The 24,720-nt window shown below is 39.6% G+C and overlaps 1 protein-coding gene across 12 annotated transcripts in view; it reads right to left on the bottom strand.

Moving 5' to 3' along the window:
* The window catches only part of sh3gl2a (SH3 domain containing GRB2 like 2a, endophilin A1), a 41,918-nt gene extending 21,120 nt beyond the window's left edge, over nt 1-20,798 (bottom strand). For 11 of the 12 annotated variants that reach the window (XM_039804958.1, XM_039804968.1, XM_039804988.1 and 8 more), the window contains exon 1: nt 20,558-20,798. In XM_039804958.1, coding sequence (XP_039660892.1) covers nt 20,558-20,602 — 45 coding nt within the window. In that variant the 5' untranslated portion in view covers nt 20,603-20,798. The remainder of the gene's footprint in view (nt 1-20,557) is intronic. The other variant, XM_039805038.1, reaches the window with a different exon arrangement.
* Nucleotides 20,799-24,720: the final 3,922 nt, after the last annotated feature.

Below are 24,720 nucleotides of genomic sequence, written 5' to 3'. Positions count from 1 at the left end.
ATTTTTAGCATTCACACCTGTACTGTTAGCATTAGTCACATGGCACCCAATGTGAGGCGCACAAGGAGTGTGCTGTTGCTGCTGCTGCTGCTGCTGCTACCCCCCCTTCCTCCTCCCTCCTCTCCTGCTCACTAGTCTAATCTCGGCTGGGCACACGGAGGCCCCTGCTTTAAATACGCCCAGGGTGGAAGAGGGAGATTAAAAATGACAAGAGTGATTAGTGAGGCTATTAGAAGGCCTGCCCCTGCTGCTGGACAATAACGGAGTATCTGACTCTTCCTCTCAGCATTAAAAACACCCCTCTTCTCCTTCTCCACCTACCTGCTCCCTAACTCTCCCAAAATGCTTCTCCCTCTCATTTACTAAGGTTCAAATGGGATATTTTTCACCTTTTTCTACCCTTTAAACTCTCCATTTTCACTTCCATGTTTGGCTGTGAGAGATGAAATGGATGATGAATGAGGACAGAGGTAGAAAAACAGGAAAACTTGGGCCAGTTGGGAATATGACAGTGAACTGCCAAATCTTGAAAAGTCAAAAAAACAACAACAATTGCATAACAATGCCCAGAGGATCTTTGTCTCGTCTCCCTTTTTTCAGATTGCCTCTCTTCTTTACCTCCCTTCTGTTTTATCACTCCCTTATTTCCTCTTCTCACCTTTAAAAACACCCTGAAGGCCTCACTGTTCTCATCTTCACGTTTCTCATGCAACACTGCACCGATTATATTGGCAGCTGGACTGTGACTCAACAATATGTCTGACTACATTCATCTTAACTGGAATCTGCACTGCCACTGTTAAAACCTAGACATACTGTAGCACCAGTAGGACCAAACTGTGGATGGATATTAGTGCTTTATTTAGAAGCAAACCTATAATTGTACAGGATATCCTAAGAATAGACTTGTGCTCTCGCGGAATCAAGGAAGCTCCATTTGTTATTCCTAAACCCAGGATGATAGTAATCCATCAGAACATCAAGACCTGGGGTGGCATTAGTGGGGACAACAACAAAAAAATGTTACGCCTGGCTGTGATGTTGCACAAAACCACAGAGAAACAAGTGATAACAACAGTCTTAAGGGAACAAAAATGGAACTCTAAATTGGCTGCTCAGTTCAGACAATACAACGTTACCAGCAAGGCAAGTGGACATCGAGTGCAGACTGACTGGACACAGACAGGACAGGGTGCCAGGTTTCTCCTGCCCAGACATGCCAGCATCAGTCCACTGGTTGGCCATGTTGCTTCACTGACCTCTATCCTCTTTGAGTGTGTGGCCCATGGCTATTATAATCTGATTTGTAAGCCTTTGCATGGCTCTTATGTAACAGCAGGGATGAATCTGTAGCTGGGGAGATATGTGCACACTCAAATCCATCCATGTACCGCTCGGTAAACGGGGGAGGAAGGGGAGGGTAAACCAGCTGGCACTGTGTGTGTGTGAGAGGAAAGCGTGCCATAGTTTGTGAGCATTGGGATGTGTGATGAGACAAATATGGAGGATGAGTAATGACACACACGACATGAGAGATGGCCAAAATTTGCTGAGCTATAGGATTGGATTTAGTGTGCAATGCATCTGACAAATATCAGTGAATCCGGTTAATGTACAGTCACATCAAGACATGGTTATTATTTGTATTTTTTCAGTTGTTTTTTAGCACTTTCACTAATGCTTTTACCATTCATGGCAAGACAGCTAAATAGATCTAGGTATGAGGTTTTTGGAAATGAGTAGGGTAACGCAGGAGTGTGCACTTAAATAGAACTGCAAGAAATGAATCCATCCATTGGACGTACTTTTGCTGTTGTGCTAAAATTGCTTCTATCATAAACTGTATATTGCTTGTGCTCAGTAATTTCTGCACAATCACACCCTCAGTACTCTCAGCCACTCTGCCAGACCACGTTATAGTTCTACCCAAGAACCATAAGAAGGTGTGAGAGACTCACTGTTTAATTCTCTCCTTGCAATCATTTTCAAACCACACACTGCCTTTCCTGCTCATTTTGTTCATACTTTGTCCTTCCTTTCTCAACATCCATACTCTTTCCATCTTAACATCCTGTCTGTTCACCTCCACAACAGAGTGTTAGAGCATTAACATACAATATGCTGATATTGACTTTAAAAAAAAATCATTTTAAATGTTACATTTTTGTTCCCTCGTAAATTTGATATAGTTATCCTTCATTTAAAGAGCAACTTAACACCAGGTAAAAATCTTATTTTGTCCGAGCGGTTTAACATCTCCCCTTGCTGCAGTGCTGAAGAAGTATACTTCACAGTGCGTCAGTACCATAGACAGTATTAAACAGTACACGGTGACATCACTAATGATGGTCAGAGGTGCAACAGACTTAAACTCTCAACCAGAGGGGGCAGCAAACACTGCTTTCCATCCAGGTGTTAAAGCGCCCATATTATGCTCATTTTCAGGTTCATAACTGTATTTTAAGGTTGTACCAGAATAGGTTTACATGGTTTAATTTTCAAAAAACACCATATTTTTGTTGTACTGCACAGCTCTCTCTCACTGCTGCAGATCCTCTTTTCACCTGGTTTCTGTTTTAGCTACAGAGTGAGACCTCTTTTCATCTTCTTCTTCTGTACTATCTTTGATTGCACTCGCACATGCGCAGTAGCTCAGATGTAGAGCATGTCAGCTAGCTAACTCTAGAGACCGTAAAAGAAAGCCTGTTTCTCCAACTTTGGTCAGTTACAAGGCAGGATTAGCTGGAAGACTTCTAAATGAGGGCACATGTAAGTAGTTCTTTTGTAGATTATGGTGAACTTTTTAAAAAAAAAATTAGTGTATGTTGTTAGCAAAATGTGTTTGTATTGTTGAGAACTCTGAGACGACAAAAGAACCCCCAACCCAGATTTTTTTTTAAAATTTTTTTAACCTGCACACTGATATTGGCTGTCAGGATCACATTTGTTGGTTTATCAAAACAAATTGAGATGGATTTTTTAGTTAGTTGTATTTGAAGCATTTCTTGAAGTTTGATGAGTTTCACTAAATGTAAACATGACTTTTGTTTATTTACAAGAAAACCCCACAGTGCACCTTTAAGATTGAGTAGATAGTCTAAAGTCTGCCTCTGGTTTGATTTCTGGATTAGCAGGATAAATCTTGATGGAGAGCTTTTTATAACCTTATAATCACACTCAATTGCCATTTTGAATCATGCAATTTATACAGGCTGGCATAGTGTTTATGTTAGTTGATTCCTTGTTGGTAGTAGTTGTTGTGTTCTCTCCTAACCAGTCAGTTGCCATGTCAGTCCTGCTGACGTAATTTTCAGTCAACACAGAATTTGGAAAAGTGGTTGGTATGAGCAGTTTATTTAATAATTTTAACATTGATCAAATAAGACAATTTAATAGTAGTAATTATTTCTGTATTTCCTGTCAACTTACCCAAAACTGTAGCGTTGTGTCAATATCCATTCTTATCACTGTTTTTCATAGATGTAGCTAGCTTACTATGATGGAAGCTGAGCACCCCATTCTTAATGACACCTATGTTCTACCATCAAAGTGGAACCGTTCAAACATAATGACTATATGCAGAAAATATCTGCTATTAGCATAAGTATTCAAAAATACTATTTGTATCATCACTAGTTAAAGCCAAATTCTCTCATTTTCATCCATCACCAGCAGACAGAGAGAGGAGCATGACCCTGAAACAATGATTTTATAAATGATACTCACTACGAGTTACTCAGCAGTCACTCAAACATACTGCAGAAGCACAGAGAGCTACATAACCAACACACTAGCTTTCTCTCTTTCTTTGAACTCGCTTGCCACTCTGCAATTTCCATTTCAAACGCAAAGTGTGTCTCTCCGAATAAATAATGACAGAGCTTTAAAGCACTTGACTTTTTCCAGCACATAATTAGCACTGAAAAAGGGAAACATGTTATATTTATAAGCAAGGTTATATATGATTTTAATGTTTACCCATCAGTGTCATGAGCTAAACCTGCATGCACGTAATGATGGGGATGTCTACGAACACTGAAAATCAGTATTGATGATAGTTATTAAAGCTCAGACTGCTGCCTGCACAGTGTGTGTGTGTATCTATAATCCCCAGGTGTGTGATGACCACATCATTTATCCTTAAGATTATAGTAGGGTTAAACTTTACTTGAAGGTATATACATAAGAGTGACAGGACACTGTCATGAACGTGTCATAAACATTATAAACACGTCATAAACATTTATGACATAACACTTCTTTTAGTAAGTGTCATTCGGTTTTTGTCATGACAACTTATGGTTAGGGTTAGAGTTATGGTTAGGGTTCATGTGTCATGACTGTGTCATGTGTTCATGACAGTGTCACTCTTATGTAGATATCTTCAAGTGTTACCGATTATAGTCCAGCTGCCTGTCGAGCTTTAGTTATGTACTGTCCGTTCATTGGTCATAAAGAACTAAATATTAAACCAGCTTTAAATAGTCCCATTTTTATCAAGTTTATATCAAATGTGCTCCTTATATTGTCTTGTCAATTTGTAATAAAATCTAAATCTGATCAATAATATTTCTAGAGCTGAGTTATTGCTATTAGAGAGCAGGTGAATTGCCTTTATGTAAAGTAAAATGATCTTCATTATAAGTGACCCAGTGGGATTCACTAGCCATTTAAGGCTTTTATACACAGGGAATCCAGAAAAGAATATATAATAATATTGAGTGGACACAGCAGCCATTTTAAAAATCTGCTGCTTCTTCGACTTATTTTGGGAAGTCATGGTGTTAGTTTTCTATCATTTAATTCTCTGGGGGAATAGTGAGGGAGGCTCAGTAAAGATGCTGCCATGTGTCTCCTAACAGGAAGACCCTCGCTGCTTTGTCCTCCTCATCAGCTGTTTGTCCTCCTCATCAGCTGTTTGACCTTTAACACAAACTGTCTCTTACACACAGAACAGGGGCGGCAAGGCTCGATACCTACAGATATTTAAAACTGAGTAGGATCATCACTCAACACAACCAGGTAACTGCACTCCATCAGTCAATGTCAAAAACAAAAACTCCCACAGAGCACATGACCGGTAATCAAAAACAAAGCCCAATGAAAACATGTGAAACTCACTGAAAATGAGTGATGGAATTATAATCCTTATTAGCTCCCTTTTATCTTTAATCAAAGAAGTACAACTACAGTTAGTCATTTGACAAAATAATCTTAACCTAAGGCCCATTTACCAGCTTTTTTGCATTATGTTACATTATGCCATTATGTAACATAATGCAAAAATAAATAGATTTTATAATGATAATGCAAAAAAAAAGAAAGTACAAAATGTTTGTTGTTTTGTATAATTTACCATTATATTCAAGTGCTAGGCCATGTGTAGGTAAAGTAAGGGCTCATAATGTATAAGGTAAACATAATAAATATGTATATGAATAATAAAATAAACAGTGAACACATTAGAAAAGAGAGGTGATAGGTAGAAGAGATTTGGAGCAACAGCAAGAGAAGAAATAAGATAAAGACAATAAAGTCACAATCCAGCAAGAGCGTAGAGACTGTCCCAGTGGTCTGTAAGAGCGCAAGGGACACCAACACTCATCTAAGGTCCCTGAACTCAACACATCTTTTCACAGCTTTTAATACAACACCAGACTGGAGTTGAACAAATGCTGCCTGGCATGATGGAAGATTCATTATCATTGTTGATGAAGATAAATGTCTTTCACTTCCAACTTCCAGCTAAACTATCAGGCAGTGACAGCAGAATAATGGATCCTGCAAAAAAACAAGCAGCCATGCTTTTTGAAAATCAATAAAGCAGCTAAAAAAAACCTCCAAACACTACCACAGACTTTCAATCACACTGTACCAATCCTTCAGAAAATAAACAACAATATTAATACATCCAGAGGCCGGCATGACCCATTAAAAGAGGAGAATTTAATTGAAAACAGACCAACATCCTCTATATTTGATATTGACTATCTGCTATTCAACAGTGGTCTGATTTGATTAGTTTTACAGTCCATAAAGAAGGTCACCTCAGGAGGGGACGCAAAGCAAAAAATAAATGATATCCAAAATACTGATGGTTACTGCTGAATCTTTATATTCATACAAAGAGAGATGTTTACAATATTATTAGCCAATTTAATTGATTAATCAACTGACAGAAATCTGAAGCTATTCTTCTTTCTTTCTTTTTCCATGATAGTAAACTGAATAACTTTAGGTTTCGGTTTTCGGATGTTTTCATATTTTTTTTTGTTTTTTAACATGTTATAAACAAAACCATTAATTGTAGAAATAATCAGCATGTTAATCCATATTTTAAATTATTGTTAGTTGCAGCCCCTAAAGAAAGTCAGCAGGGAAAACACCCTGAAGTGGTGGATGTTAAACATAGTTCAATGAAGATTTGTAAATTAAAAAATAAAGTTCAGATAATGTTTCAATAAATCATCTGTGAGGGATCAATAAACAACACACCTTGTGACATTTTATATTACTAATGTGTGTACATTAGCGTATTAAAGTTGTTCTCAGAATGTTGGCAGAGAGGAGCTTCTGTTATTTAGCCTACCCTCATTGATATAACTGGGGTGGACAAAATAACAGAAACACCTGTCAGTAAAACACATTACAATTCAACAGCACCACAAAGTATAGTCTCCAAAATTACAATACAGTTCAGCATCTCTCTAAAGAAACTGAACATTAAAACCTTCATGAAGGTAGGATTAATGGAGGACTGTTGCATTAGACTGCACTAGTCTTAGCTACAGTAGGTGTACCTGATGAAGAGGAAACTGATTACAGCTGCTCAGCAGTGCTTCAGAAAATTAAATTTTATAAAAAATAAATAAAAAAATAAAATAAAGTGTCTGTCCGTTTGTGCCCACGATAACAAAGCATGGTTGGTCTTATCTCAGTGGTGACACCCAAACCTAAAATTGTTTTACCCCAAATCTGCTTCATGAGCTTTTTATGGGAATATGCCAACAAGAAGAAGAAAAAAAATCCTAGCAAAAAGCAAACAAACCGTGTTTATTAATGTACACTATTTACTTCTCCTATTAAGATTTTTTATTTATCATTTATTATCGGTTTATACACCAGCCTCCATGTATGGGCGCTCACAGGAGGGGGTACAGTTCTTGACAAACACATGAATAATATTACTTTTTATATATCTGCTGACAATTATAGTCTGTTATGAATCATTTCTTAAATGTTTATATAAGGTTTGTGAACAGTAAATAAGGTGAACTTAAAGTAAAGTCTTGCTCAAATGATATATGCAAATGTTCTCATTTTCAAAAGCGATTTGATGGAACATCATTATACAGTCTCTTTTGTAGCTGTAACTTGATTTAGATGTGTTCTATGCAGACTTTTAAGACAGGGACAAAAACAAAAATCTCATCAATTCCATTTATATTAAGACTCCTTTTCTCCCAGGATTGCTACACTTTCTTACCTTTATTTGAGTCTGCAGAATTTACACAATTATCTACTCAAACTAAGTTATCTACACTGCAAACACCTGCTCACATGGCTGATAACATACACACCTACTGTACATGCAAGTATACGGCAGACAGTTTATTATAAATTAAAAAGATATTCTTCATTTGCAGTTAATTCAAGATGTCTAATCCACAGTGCGTGTGGGCGGTGTTTTGTCACAACGGCAGAAAAATAACTTTGCTTACCGAAAAGCCTGTGTCACTTTGTATAAGTCTAGAAGATGATGAAGAGGCTTGTTTACACAAAGCACCAGCTTGATTCAATTACTCATAACTCAACTGCATGGTAAACAATAACATTAGAGCAATTACACATAATAGTACGAGTTTAGATCATTTATTACTGTATCGTATATAAGTGAAGACTTGAAGCCGATATGCTGTATCTGCCTCTTCCCATGACCATCCTTAAACATTTGAGTGTTTTTCAGCATAAAGTAAAAAAATTATATATTAGCAATGCTCTAACAAAATACAGCGAGGAGGAGTCGTGGATCTCTGACCCCGCTGTCCGGTACATGCACCACATTTCACAGATTACAGCTGCAGTGCTCTGATTCGGACTCACATACAGCTCCAATATGTGATGCAGAGTCACTGTGCTCTGATTAATCCGAGTATAATCCCTGACAAGCCATTCAGTCTCAGCTCTGCAGTTGGTAGGAGGACGCTGTGGGTATGCACAGGGTGAGTCGACGGCTAGATCAACTAACATGGCTTTTTTATTTTCACTAGGGGAAGCATACTAGCACAAAAAGATACATACTGCCCTCTCCAAAACCTGCTGGACACTCGCTTTAGCAGACATGTAAATACAATAAAGCATATTCTGTTCTCTCCCACCCCTCATTACCGTCCTCTCATGAGCCAAATTAGGCATTAGGACTGAGCGCATGATGCTGCAGCTGCATGAAAGCAAAGCCTCCTCTCCTCTTTAGTTCCTAACATCGTCCTCTTCTCATGGCTTCCTCCTCTCATCCTGCTCTCTCCTACACTTCATCCTCTCTTTCAATCATCTTTCATCCCGCTTTCTTCCTTTCTGCACCACACTTTTCCTGCCCAATAGTCCTCTCTACCAACCCGATCTCACTCAAAAGCGTACAAATAACACGGGTTTCTACCGTGCAATGTGTACGAGAAAGTGAAATTCTACGTGCATTACATACGCGGAGCGCTCCAATTGAAGTCATGGGGACCGGTGCGTTTTATATGCACGCAGCTCGCGTTACCACGTTGTGTGTTATCGCGAGAACAGCATCACACACAAAAACATAGATATGGTTGGGTTTAGAGAAAGAATGCAGGGAAAGGCTTTAATAACACCAGAAAATCACAAAAACACACTAATAAACGGTTGGGTTTAGGGAAGAAACATTGGGAAAGGCTTAACAAAAAAACACTACAAAGTCGCAAAAACGCGCCAAAAACACACTAACAAACAGTTGGGTTTAGGGAAGAAACATTGGGAAAGGCTTAACAAAAAAACACTACAAAGTCGCAAAAACGCGCCACATAAACACGCTAATAAAACGGCATAAAATCGCCACACACGGGACGCGAACCCCGGTCTCCTGGGTGAAAGTCCTGTGTTTTACCCATCCACCACCCCAACCAACGTCCTTACGCGGCCACACGTCCCTTCATACTATAAACGCAGTGGTTTCCATTACTGTAATTGGAGCGCTCCGCGTATCTGCTGTACGCACAATTTCAATTTCGCGTACACATTGCACGTATTTCACAGGTGGAAACCCGTGGTATTTGTACGCTTTTCAGTGAGACTGGGCTGTCTCTACTTAATTTCCAGCAATACATGCGTCTGCTACAATATAAAGTTCATATTATTCTGTGTCACTGCATTTTGCTCCTTTGTGTTTTTAGCATGTCATAGCTCACAGGTGTACCGGTCTGCTACTTCGGTTCGGACTGAAACATCTTACCAACTATTGGATAGATTGCTGTGAAATTTTGGACATTCATGGTTCCCAGAGGATGAATCCTTCTTACGGCAGGTTGTTTTTTTGTGAAATGTCTTGATAACTACCATGAAATGAATACTTATCTATTTAACTATGGTGATCCTCTGACAGTCCAAATTTTATTTTGCCCAAAAAGTTAGTTATTGACCAAAGTACAACCTCAACAGTACTTTGTCCTTACTTGCATTGATTAGAATGCTGATGATGTTTAAACTACAGAAATGACAACCAGTCCAATGCATATTAAAAAACAGTTAATGTCTATTATTTTTTCTCAGAAACAAGACTAAGAGTCTACAGGTACGCAAGCAACTCTGTGAGGTTGTACTGAGTGGTGACAATGGCAGTGCCAACATGCTAAATGTTTACCATGTTCACCATCTTTGTTTAGCATGTTAGCATGATCACATTAGGGAATTAGCACTAAACACAAAGTATAGTTAAGGCTGATGGGAATGTCATTAGTTTTGCAGGTATTTGATCATTTTGACCTGATGATGTCATTGACAAATGTCAACCTCATGGTTGGCAGGAGAGGAACAGTCGGGGATCATCAAAGTCAGTAGGATTCATCATCAGGGGATCATGAATGTCTGTTCAAACTTTCATTGCAATCCATCAAATAGTTAACAAGATAATTCAGTCTGGACCAAAGTGATGGACCAACCAACATTGCCATCCAGAGATCCGTGACGCAAGTATGGCTAAAATCTCTCTAGCATTACATTTAATATCATAAATTCTAAAAAATGTAATCTTCTTTTGGATACATCAATATACTGTCACAAACATATCCTAATCTATCTCTACTGATATAGGTTCCCCAAGACCTTTATTTTGACACCACCCTCTGGCCAATTATTACTCATTACTGCTGCAAAAAACAAAATTTGGACCTCAACCTTTCTCTATCTAACTATTTGGTTTTCTTTACAATGATCATTATAGCCTCACTGAGGGGCAAGAGTGGCTGATGACTTCTTTTTCTTCTTGTCTTGTTTCATGTTATTTTTTATTCATTATATCAATGCAAATTGTTACATTTCTGTCTCAAATCTTGACTGAAAATGTGATTGGATTGTGTGACTTGATTCAGCAGCAATGACCGGACGATGACCTTTAACCCTGAGCAAATGCACTTTGCATCATACAATACCTTAACAAGGTCTCTGGGGATGTAAAAACATCCATATCTACAAATTATACTGCCTTGCGTTTCATTACACATCGGCAGTTATAAAAGCCAATAACCAAAATGGGTTTTGAGGAGAGTGTACGTCAAGCTTCTGGGTTATAGATTTGGGTAATAATGATGTGACCTGAATGTCCCTGAAGTAGGAGTTTTTGTGTGTGTGTGTGTGTGTGTGTGTGTGTGTGTGTGTGTGTGTGTGTGTGTGTGTGTGTGTGTGTGTGTGTGTGTGTGTGTGTGTGTGTGTGTGTGTGTGTGTAAAGGTGGTTTAATTTAGTCTTATCAATGTTTCAGCTATTGCCACGGATAAAAGCAAAAACATTTACCCTCTGCAAGAATGTTGACACTAACTGTGGAATAATCCTATAACGAAAAACCTGGTGGTATTATTTTGTTGTGTAATATTACTGAACCTTTCAGCAAGTCATATTAATGGTCGATAGCTTCAAAATAATATTTTAGGGGGAACTATGCAGAACATACAAAAGTACCTATGCTCAATTTCCCCATTAATTAAGTTAGATAAGACAAACCTTCACCCAGCAATTAATAACAGGTCATGAGAATTTTCCTGAATATATACAGTAATATGCCAGTCCTGAATAAAACATTAACTGTGGCCTGAATACTGATGCTGGGAGAGAGGGAGGATGAGAAATAAGGGAGTGGAAAAGAGGAGATAGAAACCACAGATAGTGATGAACAACAGCTCACTTTCTATAGTGAAACCAAAAACCTTAAGCAACCGTCCGAATGACTGAATCTGCAGAACACAGTTTCCTTCACTCATCACAGCTTTCTTCTTGGCAGATTTGAAACTGGTTCAACACTGTTTATTTCACATTTCATCAACATGAGGACATTTAATGAGTTTACCTCGCCAGTGCTCTTATTCAAAACATGCTGATAGCATTTAACCACAGGACAAGCTAAGATTAGGACTAGTAGGCTGTCATTGCCCTCCAGAACAAAGCGGACGTCAGAATGCTGTGAACTCCACAGTCCAGTTTTCAACCTTCTGGCTACTACATGTACAGTCGTGTCAACAGTTTATTTAAAGTTTCTGCCAAAGACCATCCTGTTCTATTTAATACTTTTAATAATCTATGGGATTCCTTGAGATATAGAGCATGTCAAGACTTGATGTATTGATTCTGGCCACACCTCATCATAACGTGTAGTAGCAGCTCTGGAGATGGCGAGTCATGTTTATCATATGATAAAGAGTCAACAGACAAAAAGGTCGTTCTCGTTCTCTAAAGGATTTATGAGGAATCTGGGAAAGACTTCCTTGTTTGAAAACTATTGGAAGGGAGCAGCCTTCAGAAGCTGGGTTCAAATATCTGATAAATATTTGCACTTGTCAGAGGGATAACTGAAATGTATGCCTGCTTAGCTAGCCCAAGCAAAGGACAGCAGAGGATCCTAATGTGGACATTTCAGAGAAAGGGCTCTACTGTAAGTAAAAACGTTTTTTTAAGCTGGAAGCAAAAGTGAAAAGTAAAAAAAGCACTGTAAGGGAAGTAAATAAATGAAGATAAAAGTAGGGGTGGTAGCACATTTGACATTTTTTTTTTTAAACAGTAATCAGGATCATTTCCTAACCCTTAACCATTCTGAAGTTATTAGTTAGGAGGCAAATGTTGTACTTTTAACTCCATTACATTTGATAACTTTAGTTACTTGATAGTTTGCAGCTCTAGATTAATACAAAATACAATCAACAAAAAATTAATGATTTTGTATTATTATAAATATAACTACCCGGCAGTATATAAAGAAGTTAGAATTAGCCCCATCTTAAGCTAACATTAGAGTAATACATATACATTATTGCATCAATAATTCTAATACAATAATATAATATTCTGAAATGAGCCACTCTGCAGGAGTACTTTTAAGGTCCAGTGTGTAATGTGTGTGGCTGTTCATTATCATAATCTGTATTGCCCTTCACAAACTTGTCCTTTTTTATGAATATTAACCACCACCATCAATTCCAAGTATTCCTATTGGCTTGAAATTTTACATTTACGTTTGCATGAACTGGGGTAGACGCTCCATATTCATGCGCCATCTTGAAATACGTTAGCTGGTAAGGGACATACATGACATACTGCTCCGCCTTTTGCGTTTTCAACTCACAGCTGCTGTGTCCAGTACTGACTTCCTCTTGTGATCCTACATGTGGGAGCATAATTTTGGCTCTAACACTACAAATATAAACTATTGCTACTACTCTGTGAAGTTTTTTTTTTTTTTTTTTTTAATCAGAGACTAATTTTGCAATAAAATTATCATTTCCCAAGCAAAATACCAAACACACCAGAAGCTAAATCAAGAAGCCTATATTTGTCATAGATTGCAGTAAACTGAATATTTTGGAGTGTTTGTTGTTGGACAAAGGTTATTTGAAGACCCTGAGCTTTGATAGGCAATTTTAGTTTTTTTAGACAAATAGATTAATTAAGAAAATGATGGGCACAGTTGGTGAAAGCAATTGTTAGATGCAGCCCTACCTGCAATTTATGAGTAAAAAAAAATGGCATAGTAGCAATATCAACTGATAAAATTCAGTTTCTCCTAAAGCCTGCAAGAAAGTACTGTAAATCCCTGCAGATCGAGCATTCTCCACACTTCCGCCTGTTTGACTTGGCTGAGTCCTTCCTCCTGCTCCAGCCTTTAGTATCTCTTGGCTCTCTTGAAATTTTACCTTTATCTCTCTGCCACTCCCTACCTTCTCACGAAGGCCGCTTTCTATCTACTTCTCTTTCCCCTTTTTGTCTTCTCTTATCACCCTTTCCTTACTGCACTCTCTTCGCCCCTACCGCCTCTTCTGTTATCTCCCAGCTGGATCTATTCTACGCTGCACTGCAGTAGGCCTGGGTGAGGATCCAGGCTGGATGAGTCACCCACTCACAATCTGCTGCCCTAAAGCCCTGCAGGCGTCAGTCACATCCAGGGACCCCACTGCTGTCCATGGGCACGCATGGATGTACATCTATCGACACTCACATGCATGCTTGCACATTGTATACCGATTTCTGAGGAAATACAAGCTGGAAATACCTTCTGCGTCTACGTCTGTGCACTTACATACATGAAGAATTAACTTCAAATGGACCACAAAATAACTTAATTATTTGTTTCTAAGCTTCAAACTAAAGCAAGATGGTTTCGAATTGCAAAATCATAATGCTACACATAATACAGTGAGGACAAGACGTGTAGTATTCATATTAGTATTCAGCACACACAGTGGGAAACCTCTAGTAGAACCAAGCCTGAATACAAAATAAAGGATTACTGCTCTGCTACCCACTGTAAGAAATTTACACCATCCAAATGTAATAGCTGTTTCTTAACACCTACACATACTCAGACAGATGATGTAGCTTCTGTATCTTGACAAATTATTTTGTTTACATAACATTGGCGATAGAACACTGCATGCTGCTCCTACAGCCGTTCCTAAAAGGTGTCTTGGCTGAGTTTTCCAGCTATTCTCAGTCTGAACAGATCACTTCATATTGCCATGGGTGGCATTGTTACCTGGAGTTCACAATGTGAGGGGTCTTTCAAATCTGGAGATATTCTACTGCTTTCATTAAAAAAGTTATTTGTAATTTGTGCTGGCAGTAATTTTCCATGTGTATATTTTTTATATTTTTAACAGTGAGTATCTCGATTTGGAAAGAAATGGTTCACACAAATCTGGTGTTACTGATGATATACTGAATCAGTGATACTACCATCCTAAATTCATCAAAGTGATTTAGATTTAATATTTCAATATTATTATAGGTTATATTATATGTAATGGACTGTATGCAGCCCATATGGTGCTGATCGGCGCCCAAGAATATAGCTGAAATACGGTAACTAGAAGTATATTTAGCACACAGTACTGTTGGACCTGGACCTGATTAAGAGAAATGTCTTCCTCAGTTTTCAAGTTATAGCTAGGACTCAAAGTAGTACTATAGGTAAAGGTACCATAATAAAATTTAGACAGACAAAAGGTCAACCATATCTAACCATTTTTGAAACTCTCAAATTCACGAACTGTACATACAAAAATAAGTGCCTCAATGGATTTAAACATGACGTGAATGCAGAAGCTTCCAAACCTGTGAGGAAACTTGTGAGCCTCTTTCTGACATTGACAACAAGCAAAGCAACCATTTTATCTGGAAAAGCTATAAGACCCGCCCCCAAAAGACTTCTTTTTGTTCTCTCACTCTGGCACACTTTCTCAGGCTTTCTTTCTATCCTCTTCATCTCCCCTCTCTCCTTTCTGCAGTTTCTATTTAATGAACATATTTTTGTCTTCCTGCTGGCAGCACACACACTCCACTTCCTTCTTTGCATCCTTCCCCACCCCCCCCCACACACACAACACACACACACACACACACACACACACACACACACACACACACGAAGTTGGCTTGTGACTTAAAAAGTGAACAATTGCCACCTTCAAAAATATGCCAGACAGAAGCAGTGTCTTAGCTTAAAGGGATACTTCACCAATTTAGCATTCAGCTTTGTATCAGTAGAAACCCGATAGTATTTCTGAATGACCGTGCCTCCCTCCCTCATGTCCCCCTGAGACGAGAGATTTCTGCATTTGGGGCCTGGAAATAATCTTCCGATGACGTAAAATGACGATTTTTGCGTCCATTGGAAGATTTTGGGCCAGAGGCAAAGGACTACAGCCAGTAGTAGGATCTACTTCCGGTATGTTTTCAACACGCCCACAGGGGGTTGGACTGCCGAGTCTGCGCGAGGTATTCCGAAAGCGGACTGTCAGCCATCTTGAATCTTCGGCTAAACAGGCTTTCGGTTTTCGCAGAAAACATTTACAACAATTATCTGCATTCAAACTACCGGACGTGTGTACCACCGGATACATCGGTACAGATCGGAGAATATAGAGGAAACGTTATTACAGACGCTAATACTCGGCACACTACGTGAGCTTCGCCTGCACGGAAACCAGCGGTGTACCGCTCAATGCCGCTAGCCGGCTAAGGGACATCCTCATCGGCTAGGTGGAAAGCAACGCAGCTCTTCCACCTATCCCGCCATCCTGCTTGCAAGGTGTCTGCTCATTAAACAACAAGCTGGACTACATCCTCCTTCAACGAAACTCCCAACGTCGGAGTTCAGTGACTGCTGTGTTTTTGTTGTTGTGGAAACATGCCTGAACAACAGTGTACCGGAACCGGGACTATCCAGCTACCAGGCTGCTCTCGCCGGCCCGTGGAGGTGGACTGGTGTAGAAATAAAATCAACTAGCTACTGCTAACTGCTGATGGAGCTTGTGACTGTTAAATGCCGACCATTCGACATTCCACGCTAATTCACGCCTGTGTTTATCATAGACAGTATATGGTGTTTATACTCTGTGTTTAGCTACACCAATGCTAGTATGCGTTAGCTGAACTTTACGGATCCTGCTTGCAAGTGTCCGCTCATTTAGACCACAAACTGGAATACATCCAACTTCAACGACACTCCCAACGTGAGTTTAGAGACTTTGTGTTTTTTTTGTGGAAACATGCCTGAATAGTGTACCGGACTGTCCAGCTACCAGGCCTGCTAGCCCTCCGAGCTAGAGATTTGTAAAAGAGGTGGGCTGTTAACACCCACAGTGGCGTAGAAATGTGGTGATTTGTATCCATTTAACTGCTAACTGCTGGTGGAGTTTGTGACTGTTAAATGCCGACCATTCTACATTACACACTAATTCACGGCTGTGTTTATGCTCGGTGTTTACAGCCCACCAAGCGCTAATGCTAGTATGCGTTAGCTGAACTTTACGGAGCCTATAAAGTGTGTGTACTAAATGTAGCCTGTTTCGTATGTCGTTTTTATATAATGTCGTTTTTATATATGTTAAATGTGTAACACCACTTGAGTCACGATGAAACGTTGTTTCGTGTATATGGTTGAAATGACAATAAAACACGCTTGAGTTGAGTTGAATGCCTCTGTCGGTCTGTCAAGCGGTAGGCGTGGCTTGGGAGTGGACTCAAAGCAACGAAGCAGGTGCATTCTGGGATTTGGTGTTTTTCATCCATATAAGACCAAAACACATTTTCTGGCTTTTCTCGGCCTAGAAGGCACCAATTTCAATTTTTTTTTTCACATTTCTACTACATAAGTGACCCAATTTAAAGATATATTCAGCTTTCCAGCGGTGAAATATTCCTTTAACATAACACTGGCTACATAATGACATGCTAATATTATTGTTGTTCGATAAAGTACAAATTGCCTCAAGGCAGTCAAACATATTACAGCGTATGGAGAAGTATAGATAACCTGGTTAAAGGCAATTTGAAGTGGACCTGTTTGGTTTTATCCTTCATGCCCCATGCTTCCTTTCTTTATAAAATGGCCACCATTATTAATGCACCACTATGAGCCAGGCTGTCCTTGGGTAATATATGTCTTCCATCAGAGAAAGTGTGATTGTGTAAAATAAATTACTCAATGACGTATGGGAGAAGGTGAAGCGGAGGTTGTGTGAGCATGTGTGTGTTAATCTCACGAAACTCCTGTGACTCCATGGCTTTCTACCTTTTATGGTCAGTTTGTCTCTGCAGAGTGCATTAAGTCTATAATGAAGAAATGCTGCAAGCCGCACAAGAATGAGGATTTTCCATCTCTCACAGAGCAGATGCTGTACACTTGACGTCAGACAAAGCTGCACAGCTAATTAGCAATTAGTGACCCATCGGGCTATAAGGTCAATGCAGCATTTTATGATGTGCAATCTGTTTCAATCTACATATTGTTGGACATTATCGCAGCTCCATGTGTTTATGGAAATGAGATTTTATGTCATCACAGATATTAGGCCTAAGATGTTCTGTACTCTGCTGTCCATATGGCTCTGCTTTCCCTACCTTGAGACAATTTCATGTGATCCACTTTGATTCAGCTGATTATAGCAAGGTAGCTTTTCCTTTAATATCTGTGGTTGAACCATTTAATGTGGCACAGCAATTAGCACTGCTTTAAGCCAATATTGGATTGTAATATGATTTTGCATCAATTTGATTAAGAAACCTTAATTTGTTGTGTATTCAATTAGCTGTAATTAAATTATTGCCTGGTTATTTCATCCAATAACCATTACATTTAATATAATCCATATTACCCACACCTAACTGTCCTGAGTGATGACACTGAGAAAAGAGACGACTGTACATCTTGTGTATAGTTAATGCCATTAAAGGAATATTTTGTCTTTATGCTAAAATGAGCTAACTGGCTACCATACAGACATAACATTAGCATCAATATTCTCATCCAATTCTCAGCAAGAAAGCGAATAAGCATATTTCCTGAAAATTTGAACCATTCCTTACATAATATACATTCTGACAAATTCCTGTCTAATTCTTTTAAATCCCTGGTCCCATCCCTTAATCTCTGTGACCCCCCCCCCCTATTAATGTGTTGGGGTGGGGGACTGCCATGGTCTGGTTGGAGGATGTGTGTGTAAATAGCCAGATTGCTGGGTTGCTGCCTTAGTGAGTCTGGGCCTGGATTACAGGGCTGTGGCACTGGAACAGAGTAATTGATAGGAGCCTTCTGCCACTAGGAGTCTGGGGAGGGTGACAGTGTGTTGGGGGTTGGGGGTGTGTGTAATGCTGAGGAACAGACGGGAGGAGACCACAAAGACAGCTAACTCTGTGCTGACTGAATCGCACTGGGAGTAAAACTGTCATGAAGGCCGTAAAAAATCTACAAATTCAAATGTATTCACTGCATATTTACACACTCAACCATGCCTTTTTATGCATGCACACTGAAAGCTAGATAACTGTATGCATATTTACAGATATGAATGCTCTTATGAACCCTCGCCTCACACACAGAAGCATTTGATGCTGTAGAGGAACATCTGCAGGGAGCGAGAGGGCTCTGCTAATGGGTGACAATAGACTCATCACACAGAATTAACACAATCTGTGCAGCCACCTAATGCCCTGTGTTGGCTGTGGTCTACTTCCAATCTGATCAAATGAGCTTCTGATTAAAATTGAGACGTTAACAGCAGAACACATCCTTCTGCAAATTCTTCTTCTTTTTAATTTCATCCTTAAAAATGATGAAACTTTCAGTTTATTGTTTATATTTGATCTGTAAGTGCTGCACTTCAAGAATAACAACATTCCTGTGTCTGGCTTAAAACATCTACACAAGCCTCTCAAATGTCAGTGTGACATGAACAATAATATAAATAACTAATGGCAGCATAAATAACAAAAAATACAATACTAGACTCAGTTGTATCGCCACATGGATCCCATCTGTTAAATGTGTAAATTAACTCCTGTCCTCACAAGCTGCTGCGTTAGTCTCAGTAATTCAGGTCCAACATGTAATTAATAGGGTTCACTTTCTACAGACACCGACCTTCAAGAGATACACAACTATCAGTGTCACAAATAAGAAATTATACCCTCCCATCTATCTCAGTGACGATTAGGAATAATGTGAACTGGGAGCTGTAGCTAAGGCCATTTGGAGACTGGGTGAACTGGAGAACATGGAGGGAGAGAGCAGCGTGTGTATGACTCAGCCAGGCTCCGGGTGTCCTGCTGTGTGACGCCTAAAGCTGACTGTCAGTGTTACTGTGACTCACCCCGAGAAACAGGACAACCTCCCTCAGATGCTGAGCTCCCAGCCAACACCAGAAATAAAAGTCATTCCAAGCTCTAGAGTTAGTGGAAGGCTGCGGGGACAGATCTGTCCATACCTTTGACCATCAAGATCCTATTGGTGACCTATGGCCAGGCTGCTGTGAGGGGGTGGCGGGGCCAAAGGGTACAGATGACCGGGGCCAAGGGGGACATATGCAAAGGTCTATAGTGCTGGTGTGGGTTGGATGAGGGACCTACAATTTGGAACATGTTGTCCGCCCTGTCCATAATTTCTGATGGCGGGCCTGCCTATGACCAGGACGCTGGTGGCCTTCAAACTTACTGAGAGTCTGAGCTCTAAATAAAATAACTAAAATACTAAAATGGGAGGGATGGGTTAAGGAAGCCTCTGAGTAACCTTGGACTGAGTATCTTCTCATGCATTAGTCCTATCTAAAAACAACAGATGATTCAGCATTAGAAAGGGGAGGCATGATTTAATTCAGCACTGGTATCCCGCAATAGAAGATCAGCGCGTTTAGAGGGCGCCGAGGACATGGCGTGCCGCTGCTGGTACAGTAGGAGCGGATTTCTCCAAGGCGCACTTAACGATTGCGTAACACCGTGCTCCTCCTCGGGGTTCCCACTGTGTTTGGCTGAAAGAAACTGATTTAAACCGTCCTTCATTAAAAGGGAAACAATTTGCGCAAATGTGAGCGGCTGCCCGTTAGCTGCAGCTCTGGTGGTTTTCTGTGCGGAATGTCATCTGAAGGGTACCGAGAGGAACTGACGTCCCCGACATCACCATCATCACAATGTCGTGCCACCTGCCTCCCAGATGGCCACACAGAAACAGGACTGAATCATTATCGTGGGTCTTCCTGTTAACCACAGCAGAATACAGAGCGGATGCTGCAGTGCAAAACACGAGTAACACATTATTATATTGGTGCAATGCTGCACCATCTTTTCAGTGGAGTACATTTCAGCACCAGGACAGCATTGAGTAAGTGATTTAGAGGGAATAGATGGAGCACAGCTACAGCAGGCTGCTATGAATGAGTGCAGCCCGAGGTGTTAATAAAGACCGATCTCTGGCTACTATACCCAAACGCCACTGCACTGTTCTCCACCAATGTGACGCTACAACATGAAGAGCTGGTGTTCAGGACGTCGCGTTCTTCTTACCTGAGTGGCTTTGTGGAATTGCTTCTTCAGCCCCGCTACAGACATGGTTGCTACACGGTGGTTCTAGCTGTGGATATAAACTTGATGCTGCAGGTGCGTGAGGGAGGAAATCACGATCCTATAATTGTTTCTGGTGGTGATGATCTTGCAACCGTGGCTAACCCCTGTCTACGCTGGTCTTCAGCAGAGGGATCTCCTGTGAAAAAGAGGACAGACTAAAGCCCTGATGATCAGGCTATTGGATGTCAGAGCCACATGTCTATAAAACGGCGCTGACGTCGGAGTCAGCTCCTCTTAAAGCGGCCGCCGCCTCTCCACGGCTGGATACTCGAAAAGGAGCCTGAGGTATTTCTAATCTAAGCTCATTTAGGAGATCAAACTGGGGGACATATACATATATATGTAGACTTAGTTTAGTCCAGTGGTGGAACGTAAATACGATTAAGTACATTTACTCAAGTAGGCTACTACTACTTAAGCAGAAATTCGAGGTGTTTTTTAGGCTACTTTACTTGAGTATTTCCATTTGCAACATCTCAGAGGCTGAGAAGACTTTTTACTCCACTACATGCATCTGACAGCTTTAGTTACTTTTCAGATTACAACTTTGCATACCCTTCCTCTCCAGTGAAAACCATGTATCTCTAAATTTGTTGATTTTGAACATACACTGAAGGATTCAGTTTTCCTTTATGGGCTGAGAAAAATAAGCAAAATAACTATTTTAAAAACCCTCTTCGATTAGCTGGAAAATCCATCATCACATCACAAAGCCAAAAACAGGGCTATTTTTCTCATGAAACGTGGACTTGTTAGAGACAGTGTTGTATAAAGTACTAGAAAGCAATACTTAAGTAAAAGTACAAGTACCGTACTAGAAAAAGACTTTGGTAGAAGTGAAAGTTACCTTTTAGAATATTACTTAAGTAAAAGTCTAAAAGTATCTGATATATTCTGTACTTAAGTATCAAAAGTAATTTTCTGATATTTAATGTACTTAAGTATTTGAAGTAAAAGTAAAAGTTTTTTTTTTTTAAAAGCAAGCGGTTAGAACTTTTATTGTGTCTTTCTTAGTAGATACTACTTAACTAGAAAATGATCTCAGATTAGTCCTGTATGCCTAATTTGAAATAAGACAATTCTGTTGCTAAATAATACAACCAGCAACATGGTCAAGAATGAAGAACGCGTCATTCACGTGCATATTAAGTAGCCACATGTATTTGTTTTGGTCTTAAAATACATCCATAGATTTACCGCTCCAGCGGAGAGGATGGCTCATTTAGACAGCAGCTACGTTTACAAGAGTTTGTCCAAAGTTCAAGATTGGTTGCAAATTAAGACAAACAGTTAGACTACAAACTGACATCTTTCATTTTAGCTTGTTTGTAAAGTCGCTATTTGCAGAGTAGAGCTGTGTTTGCACAGCGTGGTGGACGAGAGTGGACAGCGCAGACTGTAATATCGTTTTTTACGTGTTTCTAGAACAGGTACGTGGGTTATTGATAAGTATTGACTCTTTAATCATGGAGGTTTTATTGTAGGCTACCTACTTACAGTAACGAGTGTAGCGTTAGTTCATCTGCGCCATTGGCAGTAAATAATCCTCGGTAACGTTTCCAGCAGTATTGTATAAAGTACTAGAAAGCAATACTTGAGTAAAAGTACAAGTATCGTACTAGAAAAAGACTTTGGTAGAAGTGAAAGTTACCTTTTAGAATATTACTTAAGTAAAAGTCTTAAAGTATCTGATATATACTGTACTTAAGTATCAAAAGTAATTTTCTGATATTTAATGTACTTAAGTATTTGAAGTAAAAGTAAAAGTTTTTTTTTTTTTTAAAGCAAGCGGTTAGAACTTTTATTGTGGCTTTCTTATAGTAAAGCATAAAGCATATTCAGGGTTCCCATATCTTCTTAATCTCACTCATCAAATCAAAATCACATTCTTTTCTAGGACTTTTCAGGCACAATTATCTTAAGTTCAAAGAACAAACAGCAGATTTTTAGAGCTGACATCAATGTACAGAAACATTTCTTGCAACACAGGTGTATGACGTTATCTTCACCACTACCCTGTTCACCACTATCGTCGGGGTGGTCGCAGGGCTCAACATTAAAAAAAATCCCCACTGGCCCCCGGGGCCAGTAGATCAGAGTTTTGCTGGCCCCTTCTACATTTTTACTGGCCCTGAAAGAAATATCATAGGTGTGATTGGAAAAGGATAAAAAAGCAGGAAAATATACGCTGCACCTATGCTTTAGAAAATGGATCTAACCCAGCTAGCCACTGCCACTGGATGTTGTGCCATTAGCAGCAAAGCTAGACCAGGGTTCATCAACTACATTTTTCCAAGGGCCAGAATTTTTTTAAGCAGACACTCCAGGGGCCGGACTTTCAAATAAAGAAAATAAAATTATACCTAATGCGCATCATCTTGTTTGATATTTTCACTTTCTTACTAAATTAATGCTATATTTTTTACATTAGCAATCAAACCCCTAAAAACATGGAAAATCCATAATGATAACTAGATAGGCTACTTAACTAGAAAATGATCTCCGATTAGTCCTGTATGCCTAATTTGAAATAAGACAATTCTGTTGCTAAATAATACAACCAGCAACATCATCAAGAATGAAGAACGCGTCATTCACATGCATATTAAGTAGCCACATGTATTTGTTTTGGTCTTATAATACATCCATACCGCTCCAGCGGAGAGGATGGCTCGTTTAGACAGCAGCTACGTTTACAAGAGTTTGTCCAAAGTTCAAGATTGGTTGCAAATTAAGACAAACAGTTAGACTACAAACTGACATCTTTCATTTTAGCTCGTTTGTAAAGTCGCTATTTGCAGAGTAGAGCTGGGTTGCACAGCGCGGTGGACGAGAGTGGACAGCGCAGACTGAGATATGGGTTTCTACGTGTTTCTGCCTGTAGAACAGGTACGTGGGTTATTGATAAGTATTGACTCTTTAATTATGGAGGTTTTATTGTAGGCTACCTACTTACAGTAACGAGTGTAGCGTTAGTTCATCTGCGCCATCGGCGGTAAATAATCCTCGGTAACGTTTCCAGTCAGTACATGTGCTGCGTGAAGTAGCAGGTATAAGTTAGCAGCAGGTTTGATATTCGCAGGATATTCGTTTTCGACCTACCCCCATTCAGTGTCTTCAATAAAATTCCACTACATTACTAGTGTAGTATGTTGAGGACAGTTTAGGACATTGTATCAAAAAAAAATCACAATGGTATTTGTTGTCACTACCGATTTACAAGCGAAAACAGCACTTCAATCTATGTTACGGCTGTTGGCTGAGTTAGGGACCGTCTACAAATTACATTGCTCAGGCTGGTGACATAGACTACTGGGATTCTTTCAGGAAAGAAATCACCAAAAATCTATAAAAGGACTTTTTTCTCATTCTGATTGCTGTAGTAGTTGCCAATGGTGGGCTGCTAGTTACTACAGGTCATAATTTTGTCATATGTTCAATTCAATTCAATTTTATTTACAGTATCACACTACTATAATGTATAACATAAGTTATCTCGAGACACTTTACAGATAGAGTAGGTCTAGACCACACTCTATAATTTACAAAGCCCCAACAATTCCAACAATTCCAGTAAACTCCCCAGAGATCTGGTTTGGCTGGCCTGCCTCCCTCTACTTTGTTATGTATTATTAATCTAACAATTATGAAGAGAAGCAGTTGGGCCAGTTAGGTGAACACTGCAACTCCTCACTCCCTAACTATAAGCTTTATCAAATAGGAGAGTTTTAAGTTCATTCTTGAAAGCGATTACAGTTTCTGCCCCCCGAACCCAGATCGGGAGCTGGTTCCATAGGAGAGGAGCCTGATAACTGAAGGCTCTAGCTCCCATTCTACTTTTAGAGACTCTAGGTACCACCAGTAACTCTGCATTCTGGGAGCGCAGTGCTCTAGTGGGACAATAGGGTATTAGGAGCTCTTCTAGATATGATGCTGCTAGACCATTTAGAGCTTTGTAGGTCAAGAGAAGGACTTTAAACTCAATCCTGGATTCAACAGGAAGCCAATGCAGAGAAGCTAATATATGATCTCTTTTCTTAGTTCTTGTGAGAACACGCGCTGCAGCATTCTGGATCAGCTGGAGAGTCTTAAGAGACTTATTT

Source organism: Perca fluviatilis, chromosome 1, assembly GCF_010015445.1.
Source record: "Perca fluviatilis chromosome 1, GENO_Pfluv_1.0, whole genome shotgun sequence".
Lineage (NCBI taxonomy): Eukaryota > Metazoa > Chordata > Actinopteri > Perciformes > Percidae > Perca > Perca fluviatilis.
This window is presented reverse-complemented; position numbering and strand designations above follow the sequence as displayed.